Source organism: Eutrigla gurnardus (assembly GCF_963514095.1).
Source record: "Eutrigla gurnardus genome assembly, chromosome: 19".
Classification (NCBI taxonomy): domain Eukaryota; kingdom Metazoa; phylum Chordata; class Actinopteri; order Perciformes; family Triglidae; genus Eutrigla; species Eutrigla gurnardus.
The window spans coordinates 16959582-16980551 of NC_139930.1; the positions used below are offsets into that span (position 1 = coordinate 16959582).

At 40.8% G+C, this 20970-nt stretch overlaps 2 protein-coding genes across 3 annotated transcripts; both read right to left on the bottom strand.

Moving 5' to 3' along the window:
* Positions 1 to 60: 60 nt before the first annotated feature.
* On the bottom strand, positions 61 to 8146 carry wdr41 (WD repeat domain 41). The gene is made up of 13 exons (XM_084034880.1): positions 7765 to 8146; positions 6055 to 6170; positions 5140 to 5188; positions 4930 to 5058; positions 4757 to 4819; positions 4111 to 4222; positions 3942 to 4004; positions 2920 to 3027; positions 2661 to 2845; positions 2461 to 2582; positions 1682 to 1767; positions 479 to 612; positions 61 to 404 (listed from the first exon to the last, which is right to left on the bottom strand). The coding sequence occupies exons 1-13, from the start codon at positions 7810 to 7812 to the stop codon at positions 264 to 266; spliced, it is 1356 nt and encodes a 451-aa protein (XP_083891006.1). The 5' UTR covers positions 7813 to 8146; the 3' UTR covers positions 61 to 263.
* Positions 8147 to 14777: 6631 nt separating this feature from the next.
* otpa (orthopedia homeobox a) lies at positions 14778 to 18979 on the bottom strand. Of its 2 annotated transcripts, none has more exons than XM_084034610.1 (3): positions 18872 to 18979; positions 18034 to 18461; positions 14778 to 15499 (listed from the first exon to the last, which is right to left on the bottom strand). In XM_084034610.1, the coding sequence occupies exons 1-3, from the start codon at positions 18945 to 18947 to the stop codon at positions 14981 to 14983; spliced, it is 1023 nt and encodes a 340-aa protein (XP_083890736.1). In that variant the 5' UTR covers positions 18948 to 18979; the 3' UTR covers positions 14778 to 14980. The 2 variants fall into 2 exon arrangements, with proteins under 2 accessions (XP_083890736.1, XP_083890737.1); XM_084034611.1 differs by having other exon boundaries at positions 18911 to 18978.
* Positions 18980 to 20970: the final 1991 nt, after the last annotated feature.

Consider the following 20970-nt stretch of genomic DNA (forward strand, 5'->3'; position numbering starts at 1 on the left):
AGCTTCATATTTAGGGGACATAAATTAATAAAAAAAATTTTTATAAGAATGAGGACTGCAGTTACTCAGGCGACAGCAGCCAATCATTGACCTGCTAAGCCTCCATCACATGACCCATAACATCCCATATAAGGTATCAGAAATAAAAAGATATTGCCGTTTGTTTGAGAGATTGTTTAATTTAACTTAAGTTAGATAGATTCAGTCATAAGGCAAAGACATTCCAGTGGATTTAATGATCGGAGACGTTCGGGGGTCAAAGGTCAGAGCCCCCCGTTCTCCTCCAGCTTGTGGAACAGCTCCAGGCTGCGGAGGCGGGACTGTCGCTCCCCGTTCTTCCAGAGAATCAGCAGGTGGTCGGTGGAGCAGGTGAGCAGGCCGTCCTCCAGGAAGCTGACAAACATCTGAAACAGAAACACTCCCGTTTTTAAACAGAATATGAAGTCTGGACGTGAGGAAAGTAATAAATTAATCCTACCTGGACCGCCCCCGAGTGACCAATCAGATCGCCCGTCAGCTCCAGCGTCCTGATGTTTGGGACGTCGGCCGCCTTCTTCATCGGAGGACAGCTCTGTTTGTTGGGACGGCCGAACGTCCACATCCCGAAGAAGCCTGCAGGACGGAGAGGGAGACTCAACTCAGACGTTAGTGGTACTTCCTTTAGTAACGGCAGTACTACCGGCAGTACTACCGGCAGTACTACGGCAGTACTACTGCTTTTACACGTCGGTCTGCCCTCGACTCGCGAGAACAAAAATGCAGGTTATTTCAGGTGAACAAAAAGGCAATAAAAGAAAAGTTCAAATTCAATCAGACGATAGTGGAAACTGAATCAAACAGTAGATTAAAATACTATAAATAGTAAATAGGGGACATGACAAAAGTCACGGAGAGGAAAAATAAATGTGTGAAAATCGTGTATCGTATGAGATATTTCAACACTTTTTAAAACATATGTTGAACTCGTAGATATATATAACATCCAGGGAAACATTATCACTGATTTGGAGTCGTTTTCGTCCTCATGATGAATTTAAATCTAGTATTCACTTTCTTTTAGCTATGTTTTGGTCTCCACCAACTCCTGAGGAGAATCTCCGTCTCTAAGGCAGCGGGGGAGTGGACGGGTCTTTTTCTAGCTTCATTGCTGCTGCACCATGAACTCACTGTGAGTCGTAGGACGGAGAGCTCAACAATGAGATGAAGCCGACATAAACATTCATGTGTTATACAGCAGGTTGAAATATGCTGAAAGTTCCCCGGCAACGGGAGATGCAACGAGCAATCCTTCCTGGAGACGTAAAACAAACCATACAGACTAATAGTTGGTGATGATCAGCAGGTGATTTAGCCCGAGTGTTCTCCCCAGCTGTGAGATATAAATATATATATATATTCAGAATGACGACAGCTCAAACATCAGAGGGTGAAGGACCACACAGACACAAGTCAACTCTAGACCACTTAGAGGGAAGTCTCTCTCTCTTTGATACACACAACACCACATCTGGACCACATTACTGCACCGCCACTTATTTAACAAAATAAAACAATCTTTTTAAAATCAAAATACGGTGCGTTTCAGAAGTTAGAGAATCCTGAAACCCTGTTTCAGCTCGACTTTAAGAGGGTTACACACCGTGTGTGTGTGTGGATGTGTGTGTGTGTGTGTGTGTGAGACCTGGAGAGGCCGGTTCAGCGGGTAACGGCAGGTCCTGGATCTCCCACATCCTCACACTGCCGTCTTCAGAGCAGGACATCAGCTGGCTGAAACAGAGACGGAGGTCATGGTCAGACCTGGTTTTACTATTTTAAACAGCAGGTGAACTTTTATAGCTGCCCACTTCCCGACGACTCTCGATGTTTAAACATCTGGAATGATCACAGCCCAGGAGACTGTATTAATATCTGATTGACTTATTCTCATAGGAGCCATTAAAACCGTTAACGTCACTGAAAGTCTCAGTGTTGCTTTGAAGCAAAGGAGGGCTTTGGCGCCCTCATGTGGATGACAAATGTAGTGCATGCTTGTTGCACCGTTAAATCCAGACCAGGAACTCCCAAACTGGGAATCAGAAACCACCACAGAGCCTCCAGTATAAATCTGAGGGTTTGCAACATTATTAACTGGAGAAAGCAGAAAAAACTAATGTATGCATCCTCTTTAGTCTTTCCTTTAATCTTCGCTTTTTGTACTTTACTTAACCATTTAACGTCTTTAGGATTATATATATATATATATATATATATATATATATATATATATATATTCTAATGAAATAAAAGGGTAAAATAGGTTTTTGGTCAGAGCTGATAGAAACACTCGGCCCCTTGTTTCATACTGCATCCGTGAGGTAAGATCTATAAAAATCTCTCCTCGTGAATGATCTGAATGCTCTGAGAGACCCTGATATCCCATCCCAGGTGTGAGCGGCTGGGGGGCGGGGCTTGGTACCTCACCTGTCGGACAGCAGCGCGGTGTGGAGCACGTTGGAGTCGTGCGCCGCCTTCCTGTACGCCACCACCGTCTTGGTCAGAACGCTGTACACGTAGAGGCCGCTGCCCACGGCTGCCAGGATGAGCTACAAACACACAGATGATCAGCCGTCGGCCATGGCGACCACAACAAACACACCCCTCGCCACTAACGTGCGTCTCACCCTCCCATTGGTGGACAGGTGCTGGATGGACATCTCACTGGGCGTGGGAGCGGCCAATCGGATTTCTGCTTGCGTGCAGGCTTGTGACTCCTCCCACAGGATGTGCTCGTAGCCCAGGATGTTCCAGTCGATGGCGTCCCATAGGATCAACTCGCCGGCGTGGGAGCCGCTGGCGAAGAGGCCGTCTGAGGAAGGGGCGGAGCTAAAGTCAGGTGAAACCGGGACAAGACGTGCAATGTGTGAATCTAGAAAAACGGACCGCTGACGGGGATGAGCGCTCGGATCCGGTCCTGATGGTCGGACAGACAGCGGACTTCGGCCAGCGTCGGCGAGGAGTCGGAGGAGGAGGCCGTCAGCCTGTAGATCACTGCAGAGGATGGAGCCTTTCATTATCATTATATAATATAATATGGTTCACAATCATGGGAGTCACAAATACAGCCTTTAACAGAAATATCCTGTATATGAGAATAATAAATATTTATATTTATCATTTATCTATAAGCAGGGAGACTTTATGGTTTATTATTACCTTAATAAAGTTTGTTTTTAAAAAAACATTTTCAAGGATGTTCACTAAAAAAACTACAGGACGTATTGTGTAATATGTTAATAAAAAAATAGACTCACAATTTAGCCATTTTTTTAATATTTATCATTTAATTTATGCGGGGAGACGTTATGGTTTATTATGACCTTCATTTAGTTTGATTTTAATCTTATTTTTTTCAAGGATGTTCACTTACAAATAAAAATATTTGTTTCTTCAAATGTAAAGTGATTCCAGGATGTTTTAGTGCCATTTTTTAGATTATTTTTATGATTATGAATCACAATTATTTTGGCAAAACAAGCACTTTTAAAAGGAGAGAGAACTTCTCGGTGTCATTTTATTATTTTTTTGTAAAAAATAAATACAAACACATTAAGTTAACAGCTTGGATTCTCTATTCAAGATATTTAATTGATTTTAATAACTTTAATGTGCTTGTGAACTCTGCATCGTCGAGGAAAATAGAATCTGGACTCAAAAATAAATTACAAAAAAAAATCCCACATGTATATATCTATATATATTTGTAGGTATATAGAATTATATATTTTATATATATTTTAATTTATTTTATTGTTTTTAAAGAAAAATAAAATGTTTATGTATGTTGTGCTGTATAACATACTCCAATACAAATTGGAATGAAAAAAACCCACATGTAAATTGTCACATATGATACCTTTAAAGCTCCCGTCTCATATTGATCACTGATCAAACCCGCGTCTTACCGATCTCTTTATCCATCGCCGCTGCTACACAGTTCTTGGGCAGCTCTATCAAAGCAGAGATTCCTGCAAAAACGCCAAGAACAGCGTCAAACGTTTGACTCCGGGTGCGGCGGCACCGGGGGGCGAGCGGTCTGTTGTGACAGTGATTGCTCCTTTAGGTTCTCCTCACCGGTGTCGCTGTGGTTCTGTCTGTGACTCTGCAGCTGGAAGTCTTTGTTCCACACACACAGTTCCTCACCGCCGGAGAGCCAGACGCACAGCCGCTCCAACACCAGCAGGCACTGACACACACACACACACACACACACACACACACACACACACAGATATATCAAATACAATTAACCTATATATGATGTAATTAACTTTAACGTGTGATCAAGTGGAGGCAATTAGCGTTTGTGTCTTAAATCATAGCTAGCAGAACAAACGTTCAGTGTCAGACGCTTTAATTAGTGTGTTGCACATCTTGCCAACACAAACCTAATTGCCCAGAGTTGGAAGACGTTCTGTATATGTTCTATATGAGGATGCAATAAACCGACTAACAAATACAACTACTTCAAATACAGGAACTTTAGATCATTAGCTTGGATACGCTGCTGTCAGGGAGGAAATACAGTTTTATTTTTATAACACACAAAGCTAAAGTGTAGAAAAGAATTGGATTCAAATTCCAGAAAAAAGCAGTTTCCCCAAAAAATTGTTTTTTAACATTCTTATATTATATAGATATTTTTTGTCTTTTCTTTGTGGAAATGTTATTAGGGTTACGTAACAAGGTACATGTCTAAAAAAAAAGGATTATCCATTACCTTCACAGACGACTGGAGGTCTGAAATGGTCTGAACCCTGTTGCCTGTATCAGGATCCCACAGCTGACCAATCAGGGTGAAGGACAATGACATGCAAACAAACACAGCAACATGAAATGTCTGATTAAAGTGTGTGTACATGTAGGAGTGCTTTGTTTCTGCTGAGAGGATACGCTGAGACTCCGGTCTGAGGAGGCCGTGAGGAGCGAGGTGTGGGCCGTGAGTCCGTTGTTACAGGTGAAGGTGGTGATGGCTGTTATTTGCTGGGAATGTCCTCTCAGCTCCTGCAGCCTCTCCCCAGTCTGACAATCAGAAGGAAGGAAGATGATTAGTACCACTGGTTTTTCACTGAATCGTGAAATAATCAGCTTGCAGCGCATCACCTCGATATTCCACACCAGAACAAGGCCGTCGTCGCCTGCAGAGGCACATCTGGAAAACATGAAGCAGACGTGACAAAAATACCTCAGTGTTCTTCATCTTCCACGTAGTCAAAGACACGAGTTAATCTCCTTCTGTCTGAGGAGTCATTTCCACCCCGGAGAATCTCCAACAAGAAAAAAACAACATCTGTCCTAGGGCTTTCCACCTTCACTTGCCCTCTGACCCCTCAACCATCCACACTACCTGTTCCCCAAAACCCCAAATCAACAGACAGGATGAGAGGATCAAAAAAAGAGAGAGACAGAGAGATATAAATGAGAAGAGAGGAACTGTCGAGGATACGTTTTCAGACTTCAAAAGCAATCTGGAGAGAATTTTCTGCCCTTTGCCCCCGACTGTGGACTTGTGTGTGGAGAGGACGGGACCCGGAGGAGGGGGGTTATTACTGGAGGAGACCAGGCGTGAAGGCACACACACACACACACACACACAACACAACACAACACACACACACATACTTAGTTCTGTTATAAATCCCAATCTGACCACTTATGCAGACCCACTCTACCATGCCAGTGTGCAGCACGCTTCCACAAAGCAGTGACGGGAGGAGAGCAGGTGTAAAAACCTTTGTGTGTGTGTGTGTGTGTGTGTGTGTGTGTGTGTGTGTGTGTGTGTGTGTGTGTGTGTGTGCGCAGCATTAAAAGGCTTTGGTTATACTGTACTGTGCACACACACACAATCACATAGTGGTGATGATTGGGCTCTTGTCATGCTCTGTAAGTTTTCTGTAGGTGAGGATCTCCTGTCAATCACAGAGGGATAGAGGCCAGCCAAGGGTAGAGAGGAGAGGAGTTAGAAAGGGAGAAAGACTAGCAGGGGGGAGGGAGGGGGGAGGGATGTGGTCTGCTTACCTGAAGTCATCAATCTGCACCAGAAATCGAACAATGTCAAAATGTCCTTTCAGCACCTGCAGCTCAGTGAACCAGTTTTTGGGCTGTTCCTCTCCGATGCACAACGAGGGGCTTTTCTGCAGACATAAGAGGCAACGCAGTGAGGCAGAGACAAACACTGGCCTGGGGGGGGGGGGTCCTGGGGAGCCCGGGGCAGGCAGGGGGGAAAGGGCATTTTATACTTACTACAATTATACTTACTTCAATGTTTTAAAAAGGACTTTATACATAATACTTTGAATATTATAACTCTCTGCTCATTTATACTCCAATACATTTCAGAGGGACATTTACTGCACTTACATACAAGCTTTTAAAACAATGGTAAGCTTATAAAATACATTTTTCCCCTTAATCGTTTTGTTGTCATGTTTCAGATGTTTATGAACATCAACTGTTATTAACAGTTTCACCAAAGAGACACTTTCCCATTAAAACTACTCGGACAGATGATTTCAAGGGAGATAAGATTATCTCAAAAGACACCAAAAAAAAAAAAAAGGATTAACGAAAAGGCTGCAAAATGAACAGCATATATATATAAATATATATATTTATATTTAGAAACTTAAATCAAGGAAGAATTGGACACAAAAAAACTAATTAAACAGAATTAATTAAAAGTGATGACAATTTATTTTGATCATTTTCAGAAGTGCAGAAAGCTCGAGATCACACGTACTTTGGCCTCCCAAAGTACATGAATAGTTTCGTTTTGTAAAAAAAGGAAGTTGGTGAACATGTCTGGTATCATGAGAACAAACTTGAGGAGGAAATTAGAGGAAGTGGCTGAAAGAAGATGGGAGACCATATTTATGTATAAACCTACATATCTGATCGATATTTATATGAAACCATGTCAACGATGGAGGAGGACGATTCACTGAAGTAAAAATATCTACACCACACTTTAAAAATACTCAAAGTACACTTTGCAGATAATACTTGGGATACAGGACTTGTAACTACGTGGTATACTATGAGTATGAGAGTAAAAGTATGCATTTTTTAAAGAAAATGAGCATCTTATATACATCTTATATACTTTTATGCGATATATGTTATATTTCTTCAGCTGTCACCATCTTTCCATCTGCAAAGTATCTATACCAGTTTTAGTAGAATACCGCATAGCTGCAAGTAAAAGTCTTGCATCCCAAGTATTATCTGTTAAGTGTACTTTGAGTATGAGAGTAAAAGTATGCACTTTGTAAGAAAATGAGAAGCTTATATACTGTTGTTTTTACTTAACATCTTGTATTTCATGTTTTTTTAAAGCCTTCACCATCTTTCCATCTCCTTCTTGTTTTTATTTATTTTTTATTATTTTATTGGCTTGTTTATATTTGTTTCTCCAATGATTTTAATATTTTATGTAAAGCACTTGCAAAGTATCTGCAGCTGTCAGACAAGTACAAGTACATGTAGTATAAGTACCTGAGTGAATGTACTTAGTTACTTCCCATCATTCTCATCCCTTTTTTTTTTTTGCAGGACAAGAAGCGTACGGTGTGTGTGTGTGTGTGTGTGTGTGTGTGTGTGTGTGTGTGTGTGTGTGTGTGTGTGTGACCAAACAATATCCCATAAATCAAGGAATAATACAGAATTATTAAAGAACAGCTAGCACTGTAAACGGTTAGCTTAGCAGTTAGCCACCGCTGCTAGTCTTACCTCCACGGAACCCGGAGCCTCTCGACCCCCAAGAATCCACCGAAACATCGCGTTAACCGGCTAACGTCAGCTGGAGGAGACAGAGTGGAGCCGATTCACATATTTATCTGAATACCAGCCCGAAAATACTAATATTAGCGCGTTAAACACAAACCAAACAAGCTAGCCCTGACGTCACAGGTGGGTGTGTTATTTTTTATCCTCACTGCTCGTTGGCAGTAAACAGTAAAAAGAAACTTCCGGTGACGAAATGTCCCGTTTTATATTTATGAGACGATATTTTAAGATGTGACGCTACCGCGGTCGCGTTTATCAAGCTAACTCAGCGGGACATGTTTGTTTGTGTGTCGCCAGCGCCGATGGACGACCACAACAAATCACTCACGTGACTCAAACTAGTACGGAAGCTTCGGTTGGACAAAAATATTCAGGACGATAAATGTTGGGACACTGCTGTACCAAAAATATTTTATTTATTCATGTTTATTCATCGATTTAAAAAATAACTAAAAAATAAATTATTATTATTATTATTATTATTATTATTATTATTATTATTATTATTATTATTATATTACTCTTCTCGATTCCTTTGTATGTGGTACATGTGAACGGTACAAAAAAGTAGCCCAAATTATTACATCACAGCCAAAAAGCCCTCTAACGCTCATGCATTCGCAGATTTAACTTGAATCACACATCATTCTGCTCAACATCCAAGTGAAGTAACACTAAGCATTTGTGACTGCCATTCCCTTGTTTTACCACTAGATGGCAGTGTGTAACAATCCCATGACATCAGGGGAAGGTTCAAACCTCAGCCAGGAAAAAACAAATATTATGTCCAAATGTTTCCCTTTATGTTTATCTAAATCATTTGCACAACTCCTTAAAAACGAGGTAAAATCATTTGATTGCTTCTCGTCTGATTTCAATACTCTCACATACATTTGTTCTTACTTCCCCCTTATTTCTCTCCTCCATCCATTGACTTGTGCATTAATGTTGACCTGCTCTCCCTCCATATCTTCCTCCCCCCCCCTCTCTCGGTGTCTCCCCTGTTAACACACACACACACACACACACACACACACACACACCTCCCTCGCTGTGTCGACTCCCCGCTCCCACGATTGAGACGACACGCAGTGTAGGGCCTGTGACCTTCATGGTGGCTCAGATCTGCAGGCTGGCACTGATTTCTGATTTAGTGTCGATCCGCCGCGCTTGTCAGGGGCTGCGAGGTGCTTTCCATGCGGTAATAGAAAAGCTCAAGGGCAGCTCGAGAGAGGAGGAGGAGGAGGAGGGGGAGAGAGAGGGATTGTCGAGGTGGAGTGAAGTGGGTTTTTCTTAGATTTGGGGAAGGGTGATGCTCTGTTTGTTTAACTACCTGTCACATATCTGCATGAATAGGTCAAATATGTCGACTCCATGAGAATCGAATCAGTATGTTATTCATGCAAAAGATGTGAAAGGATGTGTGCAAAAGCAACGAGACTACACAGCCATGCAGCTCTGTGGGAATCAGGCTGGAAGCCCGGCCAATCACCCGATCAATCGATCTGCACGCCACCTTTCATACAAATGAGCTGAATAAAAAGACGACAGTAAAGACAGAAGCAGCTCAACTATCCAACAATTTGGGACCAATGAGACAAACAGTATTAGAAAAAGTGTAAAAAAAAAAATAGAATTAAAATCTGTAACAGTGGTAAAACGGTGTGAAATAATACAAAAAATAGATTAATAAACTACAATAAAATTATACAAATACAATAAAAAAAAAAGGTGATAAATGTAATAATAATAAAATGGGGGAGAAGTCAGGGAATCGGCAAAGTGATTAGTGTTCATCCTCTGGGTCACAGTGACCGTTGTCATGGTGATCCATCAAAAAGTTGCCAAAGTATTCAGGGGACCAAAGTGGTGGACCGACTGACCCCTCTGGAAAGGTCAACGTTGCCTCCAGCATGAAAAAAAGTGAGCACAGACCAGGAGAGGGGGTGGGAGGGGGGGGGTTCAGGAGTTCACTGAAGAGGAAGGAGCAACGGTTGCTCCTCGGCTCGGTGCAGACGAGGTGTCAACATGACCAATGGCAGGAATCAGCTGAGAGGTGAAGTCATGATGCGACGGCCACCGAAACACTCGGAGCACCAAACACCCAGAAGTCTGCTGCTCCTGATGATGTTTGATGGAGTTGGATTTTAATTTTTCTTCAACATGAACTCTTTCCAGAATCATTTTCCCCTCAAATGTTTTCATAATATTTCTTTAGAAAAGTAGTTCCACCGGATCCTTTTAACCTGCGTGCTGACACTCGCCGCCATAAGACCTAATTAAAAACAAAGTGCATGTGGATCAAATCAGAGTATTTATATATATATATATATGCCCATAATCCAGGGGGTGATGGTCTGACGATGACCAGGGACGATGCTTGAGTGTATTCAAGCTTGTCACTTTGATTTGTCACATGAGTATGACTGTAATTGCTGTGTTTCAGTCATCATAGGTTAATTATCAGCCTTGACCTATTACACACACACACACACACACACACACACACACACACACACACACACACACACATGCGGATGGAAGCATGTTTTTTTGTACGACCCCAGAAGTTAAAGACAGCTCAGTGATGTAAAGCTGCCACTTCTGTCTTTTACGCTGCATCATCTTCCTCGCTGTCTCACTGATCACACAGCCTGTCTCACCCTCTCCCTCCCCTCTCCCTCCCCTCTCCCTCATTTGGTGACCCACTAATGTTCTGTTCATTTTCTCTTATGAATAGATAATGGGCAGAAATCAAATCTCTTCATTTGCATGTAATACAATTAAGAGCTTTTCAAACAATGACAAATGGGGGAGCAGCGTGGAGACGTCACTCAGCCTCGTCAGCGGAGACGGAAAACCCCTCTCTCCGTTTTAACCAAAATTAATAAAACCTTCAAATGGAATTTTCTCGCCGCCATCTGGCATAACAATCACCAAGACACCGCTGGACTCTGCCTGTCAGATAAAATTAAAGTTCTCATGAATTTTAGATTCACAGCGTGGGCCGAGGAAAAAGAAAAAAGCCCTAAAGAATTACAGGTTTCCTACTTATCAATAACTGATGGGATGTTTGAGATCAATTACTCTGATTGTTCCTCATTGGTTGATTGACAGACATCGGAGAACAGGCAGTGTTAGTGTTTAAACTGGTTACTTAAAGGAAAGGTTCGCATTTTATTTAAGTCAAGACGAAGCTCATTAAAATAAACATTTTGGTTCATTGATTCCCTGAAAAGATCGCTTTATGTGAAGCTAAGCTAACTGGCGGCTAGCTCCTGCTTCATCATTTTTTTTTCATGTAATATCATATTCGCAAAAATGACAGTGAAACATTCATTGGCAAGGACGATGCTCCTTAAATATGTATAAAAAAGATAGATAGCTAGCTTCTAAAAAATCAAGTAAAGTGAGTAAAGTTAAATTTCTTTGAAATTTGAAAACCATCCGTGTTAAAAAATGAGAATCTATGACGTAAAAGTGCAGAAGTTCAAATTAAACATAAAATGATGTATATTCTGTGCAAAATGTATTATGTAGTTCAGTGAAAATCAATATGAAGCTTCAAGTTATTGGAATAAAGTTGGCGTTTCCCAAAGTTAGCGTAACAACGGTAACTGAAAGACGGGATTTTATACAAAAATATCATAAAACGTTGGAAGATACACTTGAAATGACTCATTTTGTCATTTTCCCATAGACTTTCTATGTAATCAGACTTCTTTTTTAGCAACCAGAGGAGTCGCCCCCTGGTGGCCAGCAGAGAGAATGCAAGTTAAAGGCACTTCTCAGAAAAAGAGATTTGCAAAATATTTGAACCAATCCTTTACAGCAACAATTCTGCTCAATCAAATAATTCATTTTGGTTTCTAACACAGTAAAAAAATCTAAATATTGACATAATTTAATTCCACTACAAATACAAACAATGTGAATATAAACACAATAACAATATGCACACACACACACACACACACACACACACACAGAGGGATATTAATGAGCTCTCATTCATAATCCGGCACAGTGAGCCGTATTCACAGTCGGATGGTTTATTGACTGATTTCATTTATTTGTGTGGAGTAAATCGGAGGTAAACATTGGCTCGCTCTCTCGCTCGCTCGCTCGCTCGCTCTCACTTTTTTTTTTTCCTGCGACACACTCGCTGCACAGCATTCTGGGAGAAATGATCCCACCAACAGCAGGGTCACTGATTGGCTGCCTCGTCAGTGTGTGACGAATTACCCAATGAGAATAGGTTACCCGTTCCCACAAACTAATTAACCTGCGTGATAGTGAAACAAATTATTACATTTATGTAATATTATTTCACATCTGTCGCCAGACTACAAAATCCTTCCCCACGCATCACGACGCTCTGCTCAACCGGCCGGCTATCAGAGTTTCCTTTATCTTACTGCTTTAAATGTAACTCTAATTTCATTATATTTAAATGTTATTGATTTTACTGACTTATGTTTTTAACTTGCTTTTACTAACTACTTGATTTTACTATCAATACATTAGTTTTATTAATGTTGTGTCTTAAGAAATAAAATATTATTATTATTATCAAGACTCCTTCCAGGGAATTAAATAAATATTTCATCATCTAAATTATATCTGTACTTCTCTTGAGTTTTGTTTTGCAGTTTTTCTATTTCTGCATAATTAGAGCAAAATAAGACGAGTCATCATATGTGCTCATAAGTGCTGATTCATACAAACCACGTGCTTTAAAACTGTTCATAAGACAACAAGAGGAAAAGGTGAAGTCTAAGGCTTGGATAACAGAAAGGACTGATTTGCAGTAATTAGACCACACCGGCTACCTAATTTATTGTTTACAGTTATTATATTCCGACTATATTTCCAGGATTTCACAAGATGTAACATTTCATAATAAACTACATTTTTTTTAACATCACAACGATTACACAATATAATACATGAAGAGGGGTTTCCCTACATCAAGTCCAGGGGCTGCTGAACAGATACTACATCATAAACAGAATAACTGTAATTTCACAGTAATTGTACTTAGAAAATGACACATTAACTGACTGTGCTAGTAGCCAGTTATTTAATAATTAATTTTCCATGTCGTAAATAAATGTCTTAAAGCTGCAGAACACGTTCAAAGCGTAGCTCGCCTATTTAGCGTAGCATCGTTGTCGGCTTTTAAAGTATTAAAACCTGCAGCAGAACAACACATATCTACATTGACTCATGCATCGTTCTTAATCGTCAAAACCTGAACCACGTTACCCACAATGCATCTCGGCCTCCAACCGCTCCCTTGGGAGAATCTTCAGCTAGCGCCAGCTAACTAGCCTCGAGCTGCTAGCCTGCTAGCCGAGACGACGTCTTGTTTCCGAACTCCACACCTCCGGATTTATTTTCATTTCACAGCCTCAAGTTGACTGAAATCCAAAAATAAATAATAATAATAAAACAATGAACAGTCAGTAAAGTCAGATTAATGTGCTTTTGCCCCGTTTCTGAATTTCTTTGCAACCTGATGGGAAGTCAGAAATCAGGGGAGTTTTGCTTGTGGAGGATGGATTTACTAAAAATGATGAGAAGATTCTGCAAGAAATATCTGCATATCCTGGAGATCTTCGTCACACATTTACTTATTATTATTATTATTTAATCACTGCTGTCATGAGGAAGAAAACGATTGATGTTCAAGCTGAAGGTTTTACGTTGAGGTTTGAGATTATTATTATTTCAGGTAGAAGATAATCAAATAAAGAATAAATGTGATCAGGATGGACTTTGACTGATTCTCACCTGAATCATTGAGAATTGAGCCTTTTGTGTGGATTTGCTCCCTTTTGTCGACTCATATTTTATTTTTTATTCCACTTATCTTAAAAGAGACTTGTGTCCACCTGAAAAAGAAGAGGAGAAATCCACGGGTGGATGATGATCGGAATGGAACTGGTCCGGTCCCGACTGGCTGGATTCCAGACAGCAAAACTGCTTTCAGAGGTCAAATGTTTTAATAATAACTATAAAAATACCCCATTACAAGTAAAAGTAATATGTATTTTTATATATTTTATATTATATGTTTTGTATGACAAATTAAAACCTGCAAAGAAAAACATCCATCAGATAAATAGTGAAGTAAAAAGTTCAGTATTCCCTCCAGAAAAGTAGCATTACATGTAATATTTACTATTAATCAGAATACTTTTACTGCATTTGTTTAAATCTGTTTAGTTTGCAGCTTTAAAGTGGATTTCCTCTCTCCACGTCTTCACTGACTGATGACGACACTCACCGTGTGACGTCACTCACCGTGTGATGTCATGGGTCAGACAGAAAGGATTGCTTTGAGAACGTTTGTGCATTTTAAAAGTTAAATAACCCACTTTTTTAAACTAAATAAAAACATTTTGGTGATATTTTTGCTGGAGATGTTTTCACGGATGTAGAGAAAGGAGTGTTTGATTCGTCATGTGACATAAATTGAAAATGATTTTTATTTGATCATTTACATTGAATTGATATAAACATGTCGCATGGAACAAAAATGGTTTCAAACATTTGAGAAAAAGTGGTAAATCTGATCTGAATAATAATAATAATAATAATAATAATAATAATAATAATAATAATTAAGCACAGACGTCATCTTTGAAAACATAAAGTTTCAAAATCACAAACTGACCAAAATGGAACAAGAGTGCTTCCTACACAAACATCCTATATAACAGATTATAGTTACGTCAGCTTCCTGTCTTCATTTATTCCACCTCATTATTATTATCTTTTATTATTAGTTTTGTGTGTTTTGTTTAGAACAGCACATGCAGTCAAGTCCTCTTCCATCAAGTCCGGATCCTCTTAAAAACCTCCAGGTGTCTTGAGTCTCCATGTGCACCCCCCCCCCCCCTCCCCCCTCCTCCCCCCTCCTCCCCCCTTCACAGGTGGAGGCAAAAAAAATGAAGAATCTGCATTTCAAAAAATCCGCAGATTTTTTTGTCCAAATGAGAAAATGTCACCGAGAAGAAATAAATACAGAACGAAGAAGTTCGTTTAAATAGATAAATAAATAGTGGCCGGTCGGCTACATGCGAAATCATAACCCAGACCCCCCCCTCCCTCCGGGCCGTGTGCTGTATCCCGTCCTCGGGAAGCTCGCCCACTAGGTGAAGCTCATGGACACTGTGTGCTCCAGCGCCTTGCGGCGCAGCGACGCGATGCTTGTCCCTCTCCAGACCTCGCTGTCCGGGGAGCTGCACAGCTGCGGGGAGTGGGTGACGTTGTTCGGGCCGGACAGCGACGCGCCCACCATGCCGGGGAAGGTGGGCTGGTACAGGTGCGACTGCAGCCCGGCGCCGTTGGACATGTTGGACAGGCCCATGGAGCTGGGCGGGGGTCCGGCTCCGAGGCTGCACTGCGACAGGGACTGCGCCATGGCCTGCTGGCGGCCCAGCGACGGCGGCAGCTGCAGCTGCGACACGCCGGGCATGCCCGCCGTGGCCCAGCGGGTGTCGTTGGCGTGGAAGGAGCACAGGCTGTCGCCCATGGCCGCGGCCGCCGCCGCCGCCGACGGGAACTGGGACAGGCCGTGGTGCGTCGGAAGCAGCGTCCCCGGGGACCGGAACACGTTGGTGGTCTTCTTGCGCTTCTTCCACTTGGCGCGGCGGTTCTGGAACCAGACCTGCGGACAGGAGGGACGGGGACGGGGTGAGGAGCGTGTTGGAGGGGTAAAGGTCGCGACGTCATCATCGCTATGACGTGACCCGCGACAATAAACGTGCAGCAGGAAAACCCTGAGTTATGTTTGTTTGATCTCAGTTCACATTCACGCGTAAACGATTCATATTCAATTATATTTATATTTAAAAAGTAATATTTAGACAAATATTTCGATCGCATTCTCTATCGAGACTCAAAACAGCCAAATATATGATGGTGTGTTTTTTCTTTCTTTTATGCCAAATAATGGCAACAATAGGGGGCTATTTTTTTTCTTCCTAATTTTGCCTCAAAAACTCGTAATTTACATGAATATTTTATGTTTAATTATCTCGATGTTTTAGAGGTGTAGACATTACATCTATTCTCTATTTTGGTGGAAAAATAAAGGATTTATAACATCATATTTGAGTGGTTTGGGGAATGGCCTCTAGGAAACACGGATAATAAAGATAATGTTATTGCTGTGACAAACACACTTTATTCGGGGGGCGCGCGGGCGTCTCTATGATTAATGTGAGATCTGCTTGAGGACGCGGAGGCGCCGTAATAAGAACGGGATATCTCACTCCCTCGTCTCCCTCCGCGGCCAGCCGTGAAATCCGGCCGGAGACGCATTACACTTCAGGAGAAAAGAACATGCAATCTCTCATTCCGCTTAAAAGAGAGAGAGAAGAGAGAGAGAAGAGAGAGAGAAGATAGAGTGTGCTCCCCCCCCCCCCCCCCCCCCCCTCCTCCCCCCGTGGAGGAAGCAGCGGACTGATCCTGGACCAGCAAATTATCTTCATTTCACTCATTCTTATTTAATGGAAATTGCTCCCATGCAATAATAATAATAATAATTATGATTATTATTAGGGGGATGTTTTCCCGCCGTGGCTAATAAGGCGATGTGCGCCATAATTCCTATTTTATGAGCTATTTGTGTGATTGGAGTCATCACAGAGACAGTTCTGTTCCAGTTTTCTTGGTAGATTCAGGTGTTAAAAGGCCGATCTGTGTGTGTGTGTGTGTGTGTGTGTGTGTGTGTGTGTGTGTGTGTGTGTGTGTGTGTGTGTGTGTGCGTGTGTGTGTGTGTGTGTGTGTGTGTGTGTGTGTGTGTGTGTGTTTCCTATGAAGTAAATGGTTGTAATAAAACTACAATCATCATCTGGTTCCCTGCGGGTTCATTACAGGAGACGACAATGTGAGCCAAGTCTGAACCAGACTGTATTACACTCACCATAAATATATAGATCATATCATATAATAACATATAATACAATAAAATAATAAACTATAATATAAAATATCATATAATAAAATAAAAAACAAATAAACTATAATATAAAATATCATATAATAAAGTAAAAAACAAATAAACTATAATATAATATAAAATATCATATAATAAAATAAAATATAATATAAAATATCATATGATAAAATACAGCACAAATAAAATAATAAATTATAATATAAAATATATAATAAAATAAAAACAATAAAATAAAATAAAAAATATATAAAAATATACAATAAAATAATAAAATAAGAATAATAAAGTATAATATAATGCAATATAATATAATAAAATTTAATATATGTATTTGAAGTCTCAAATGTTGTAGATGAAGCACGTGTGTAATCCACAAGGTTGCCAGTTTGAAGCTCATGTCCAGGCAAAGTCACTGCACACACACACACACACACACGCACACACACACACACACACACACACACACACACACACACACACACACACACACACACACACACACGGGAAGCCTGTATGTTTGTAGCTTCATTGGTTATTGGCTTTTGGTTCACTTATTAAAGCTTCTATTAACAACCAACTTAACTTCTTATAATTTAAAAAAACAACTAAAACACAGCTGGTCGATTTTGTTTTTGGTGTTTGTGTAAAAATAAATTGTGGATAGAAAATAAAATGCTGTATTTTGTATTTTAATGGTTCCTGTTTGTAAAGATGATTTTTTTTCCAGAGCGACAGAAAACCAACCGAATAAATACGTTTGAAGTCATTAATATTTATGTTTAACTAAATACGTCATATCAACACCAGACTTCCCTTTGAGCTCATTTTAAACGAATTCCTTTGAGTTCCTCGAGTTATAAAAACCTGAACGCCGGCGGATCAACTCTTTAATTTCCATTTAGTTCAATAAATCGAATATTTTATTGCAATTGTATTTTAATAACTGATGAGAAAAACGAGTCAGTGTAAAAGCACAATAAGGGAACACAATAAGACGTTTTTTTCTCCAGACAAAATAAGAAGTAATTGACTGCTGATTTAAAATCCATATTTATTAAAGTGGTTATGAGATATTTTTTATTACGTCTTATTTTTGGACTTTTAAATTGACTTTTTTATAAATCCACGCGGACTGATCCGGACTCCTCCTCGTGCTTGATGCTGGTTTAGAGCTCTGAAATAACGCGTCACTGTGCTGGTTCGGTCTCCGGTCCCGGCAGACCCCCTTCCCCCCTTACCTGGACTCTGGACTCCGTCAGGCCGATCCGCAGCGCCAGCTCCTCCCGCATGAAGATGTCCGGGTAGTGCGTCTTGGCGAAGCTGCGCTCCAGCTCGTTGAGCTGCGCCGGCGTGAAGCGGGTCCGGTGCCGCTTCTGTTTCTGGCTCTGGCTCTGCTGGCTCCCCCCAGACTGGTTCTGGTTCTGCTTCTCCTGCTCTTTGCCGTTGACCTGCACCGTGTTGTTGGATCCTCCACCTCCTCCACCTCCTCCGCCTCCTCCTCCTCCTCCTCCGCTGATATCATCGCCCGGGAGCATGGTGGTCCCTTCCACGCCGTCCGATCCCGGGCCCAGCTCCCCGGAGTGTCCCGGGTCCGGTCCCCCTCCGCCGAGCCTGCACTTCAGAGCCTCCCGGTGGCCCAGCAGCTCCGCGGCGGCGTCCTTCATCCCTGCACAGACAAACAGCTGGTGAGAGTCGGACAGTAAAAGCCGGATCTCTGGAGGGAAGAAGAGCACGTTAGAATACTGCAAAAACACACATATTACATGTACTAGTATTATGAGTATTATCATTGCTGCAGTAAAAATATGATGCACATGCATTAAAAGCACATTTCATTCCACAACCACAGCATGCACATCCCAATCTGCTCCTTAAATACTCCTAATGCAACTCTTTATAGAGATCTGTTAAATCAAATTACGCGGTAATAGAATCATTATAATAATAATAATAATTACTTTTCCCAATGAATTAAGCGAGTTTGGTTCACTTCGGTCGCATTAAGATGATCTAAGAAGCAAATTGGCCTTTTTTTTTTTGCAAGAGCTTTGAGATTAGAAGTGTCCTCCAGCTTACAGTAGAGTTGAAGACCGGAGTTTGGTGATGATAACTCACCGAGGCGAGCATCCAGGAGGTCGGCATGAGAAAGCATCGCGCACCGCTCCGGGGGCGCAGTGCTATTCCCAAACAACAACTACTACTAAAAAAAGAAAAAACTCTCTGTGACTTTAACCTATTTAAGAATATATATATATATATATAAATATATATATAGCCTAAATGAAAGCAAATTCGGTTTGTGGTTAAAAGGGAGGTTCGTTGCATTATAATGTAGTTTAGAGAAACGGGGAGGCGCTTAACAGCGGAATGAACCCATGAGCTTCTCCAAACGAGGACCAATCAGAGCTGAAGCCTGAGGTATGTCAGCTTCTTTACCCCAACCCACCCCCCTACCCCCCACCCCCACATCCACAAGTTCATTCCTCCTCATTCCTGTAATTGGCTTTGATTTCTCCTCCAAATTACAACCAATCAAATAACCTGATTTAATATCTGAGCTTCGATCCGTTAAAACAAACTAAAAATATTTGTTTAATTATGTTTTATTCACACGAGGAGGAAGCTGAATTAACCCCACGTGAGTCTACATTTATTATTATGATTCTATATTATGATTATTTACGTCTGATGATGATGTTTGAGTCACTGAACGTCAAAAAACAACCAACTTTTACATTAAAGGCTCATTTTCAAGGCCATAGGCTTTTATGTCATTATATATATATATATATTTATATATATATATATATATATATATATATATATATATATATATATATATATACAGGTGGGTGGGATCAGGATGAATTAGTGGTAATTTAATAGCATTTAAGGCCGGACTGTCATGAAGGAGGGACTCGGTGTAAATGATGTGTGAGTGAATTAATTCGGCGGAAAGTGGAGTCCAACGAGAGCGCGCTGGATAAAAGGGACGATGCAGCAGGACACGTGCACGCGCAAAACGAACGACATTTATGTATATTATATAATAATTATTTTATTCTCGGTGAGAAAAGAAAGAAAAACGTCACCGAATAAAGCAACATTACACTTAATTAGCACAACACAGCCACATATTTAACGTAATATATATATATATATATATATAAAATATTTAAATATTAATATATACAATATATTAAAACATTTGATTTTAAAGACAGATGTCGGTGAGTTTTTTTTATAATGTGATGAAAAAAGAAAGAAGTGCCACAAAGGAAGCGTCCGAGCGTGAACCTTTCATCCACGGCTTCAACCGACTCATCGTTTATTTGTCTGCAATCTGGCGCACCGACAGACCGACAGGGGGGGGGGGGGGGGGGGCAGATATCAGACCGGGGGGGGGGGACAGATATCCGCCCCCCCCGGGGAGGAGAAGAAGAAGATGCGCACTTGGAGATCTCATCGTTTATCGATGATTAATTCTTCGTAAAAACTGGACTTTAATGCGGAAATAATCATCGTTATTTCATTAATTTATGTTTTTCGATTCCATCTCATGTGTTTGTTTGTATTTACGCGTTATTGCTAAACGTTATTAATAATAATAATTATGTCCACCAGCAGCAGCAGCAGCCGCGTGTTCGCGGCGCCGGAAGCCGTTAAGGGTAATTTAGGAGCGTCACACCGATGATGGACGGTGCGCTTCGTTTTACGACTTTTTCAAACAGCTCGATGTTTTTAAAGCTGAACAAACACGTGGATGAGTGGATGTCAGGGAGACGGGTTTACACTGTGGAATGTAATATAATATTAAATATTAGGATTCTCTTCAAATAGTTCGTTTATTATAAGCAAAAAAAAAAAAAAATGCAATTTATTCCTGTGTAGATCTTAGATTGAATCTAGTCAGATTTCATGCTTTTATTTGGATAAACGTGGATAATGAATGTATTCTGGAGACTAAAACACTATTTATTATTTTTTAATATGACCCAATTTGCTGCCTGATGAATGTCTCTGCCTGGAAGTCGCTAATAGCTGCAACGCATTTAGTTCAAATAACCCAAAGGTTCATTTCACTGAACGGTGTCGGTGTGTGTGTGTGTGTGTGTGTGTGTGTGTGTGTGTGTGTGTGTGTGTGTGTGTGTGTGTGTTTGCTGAGTTGAGAAGGC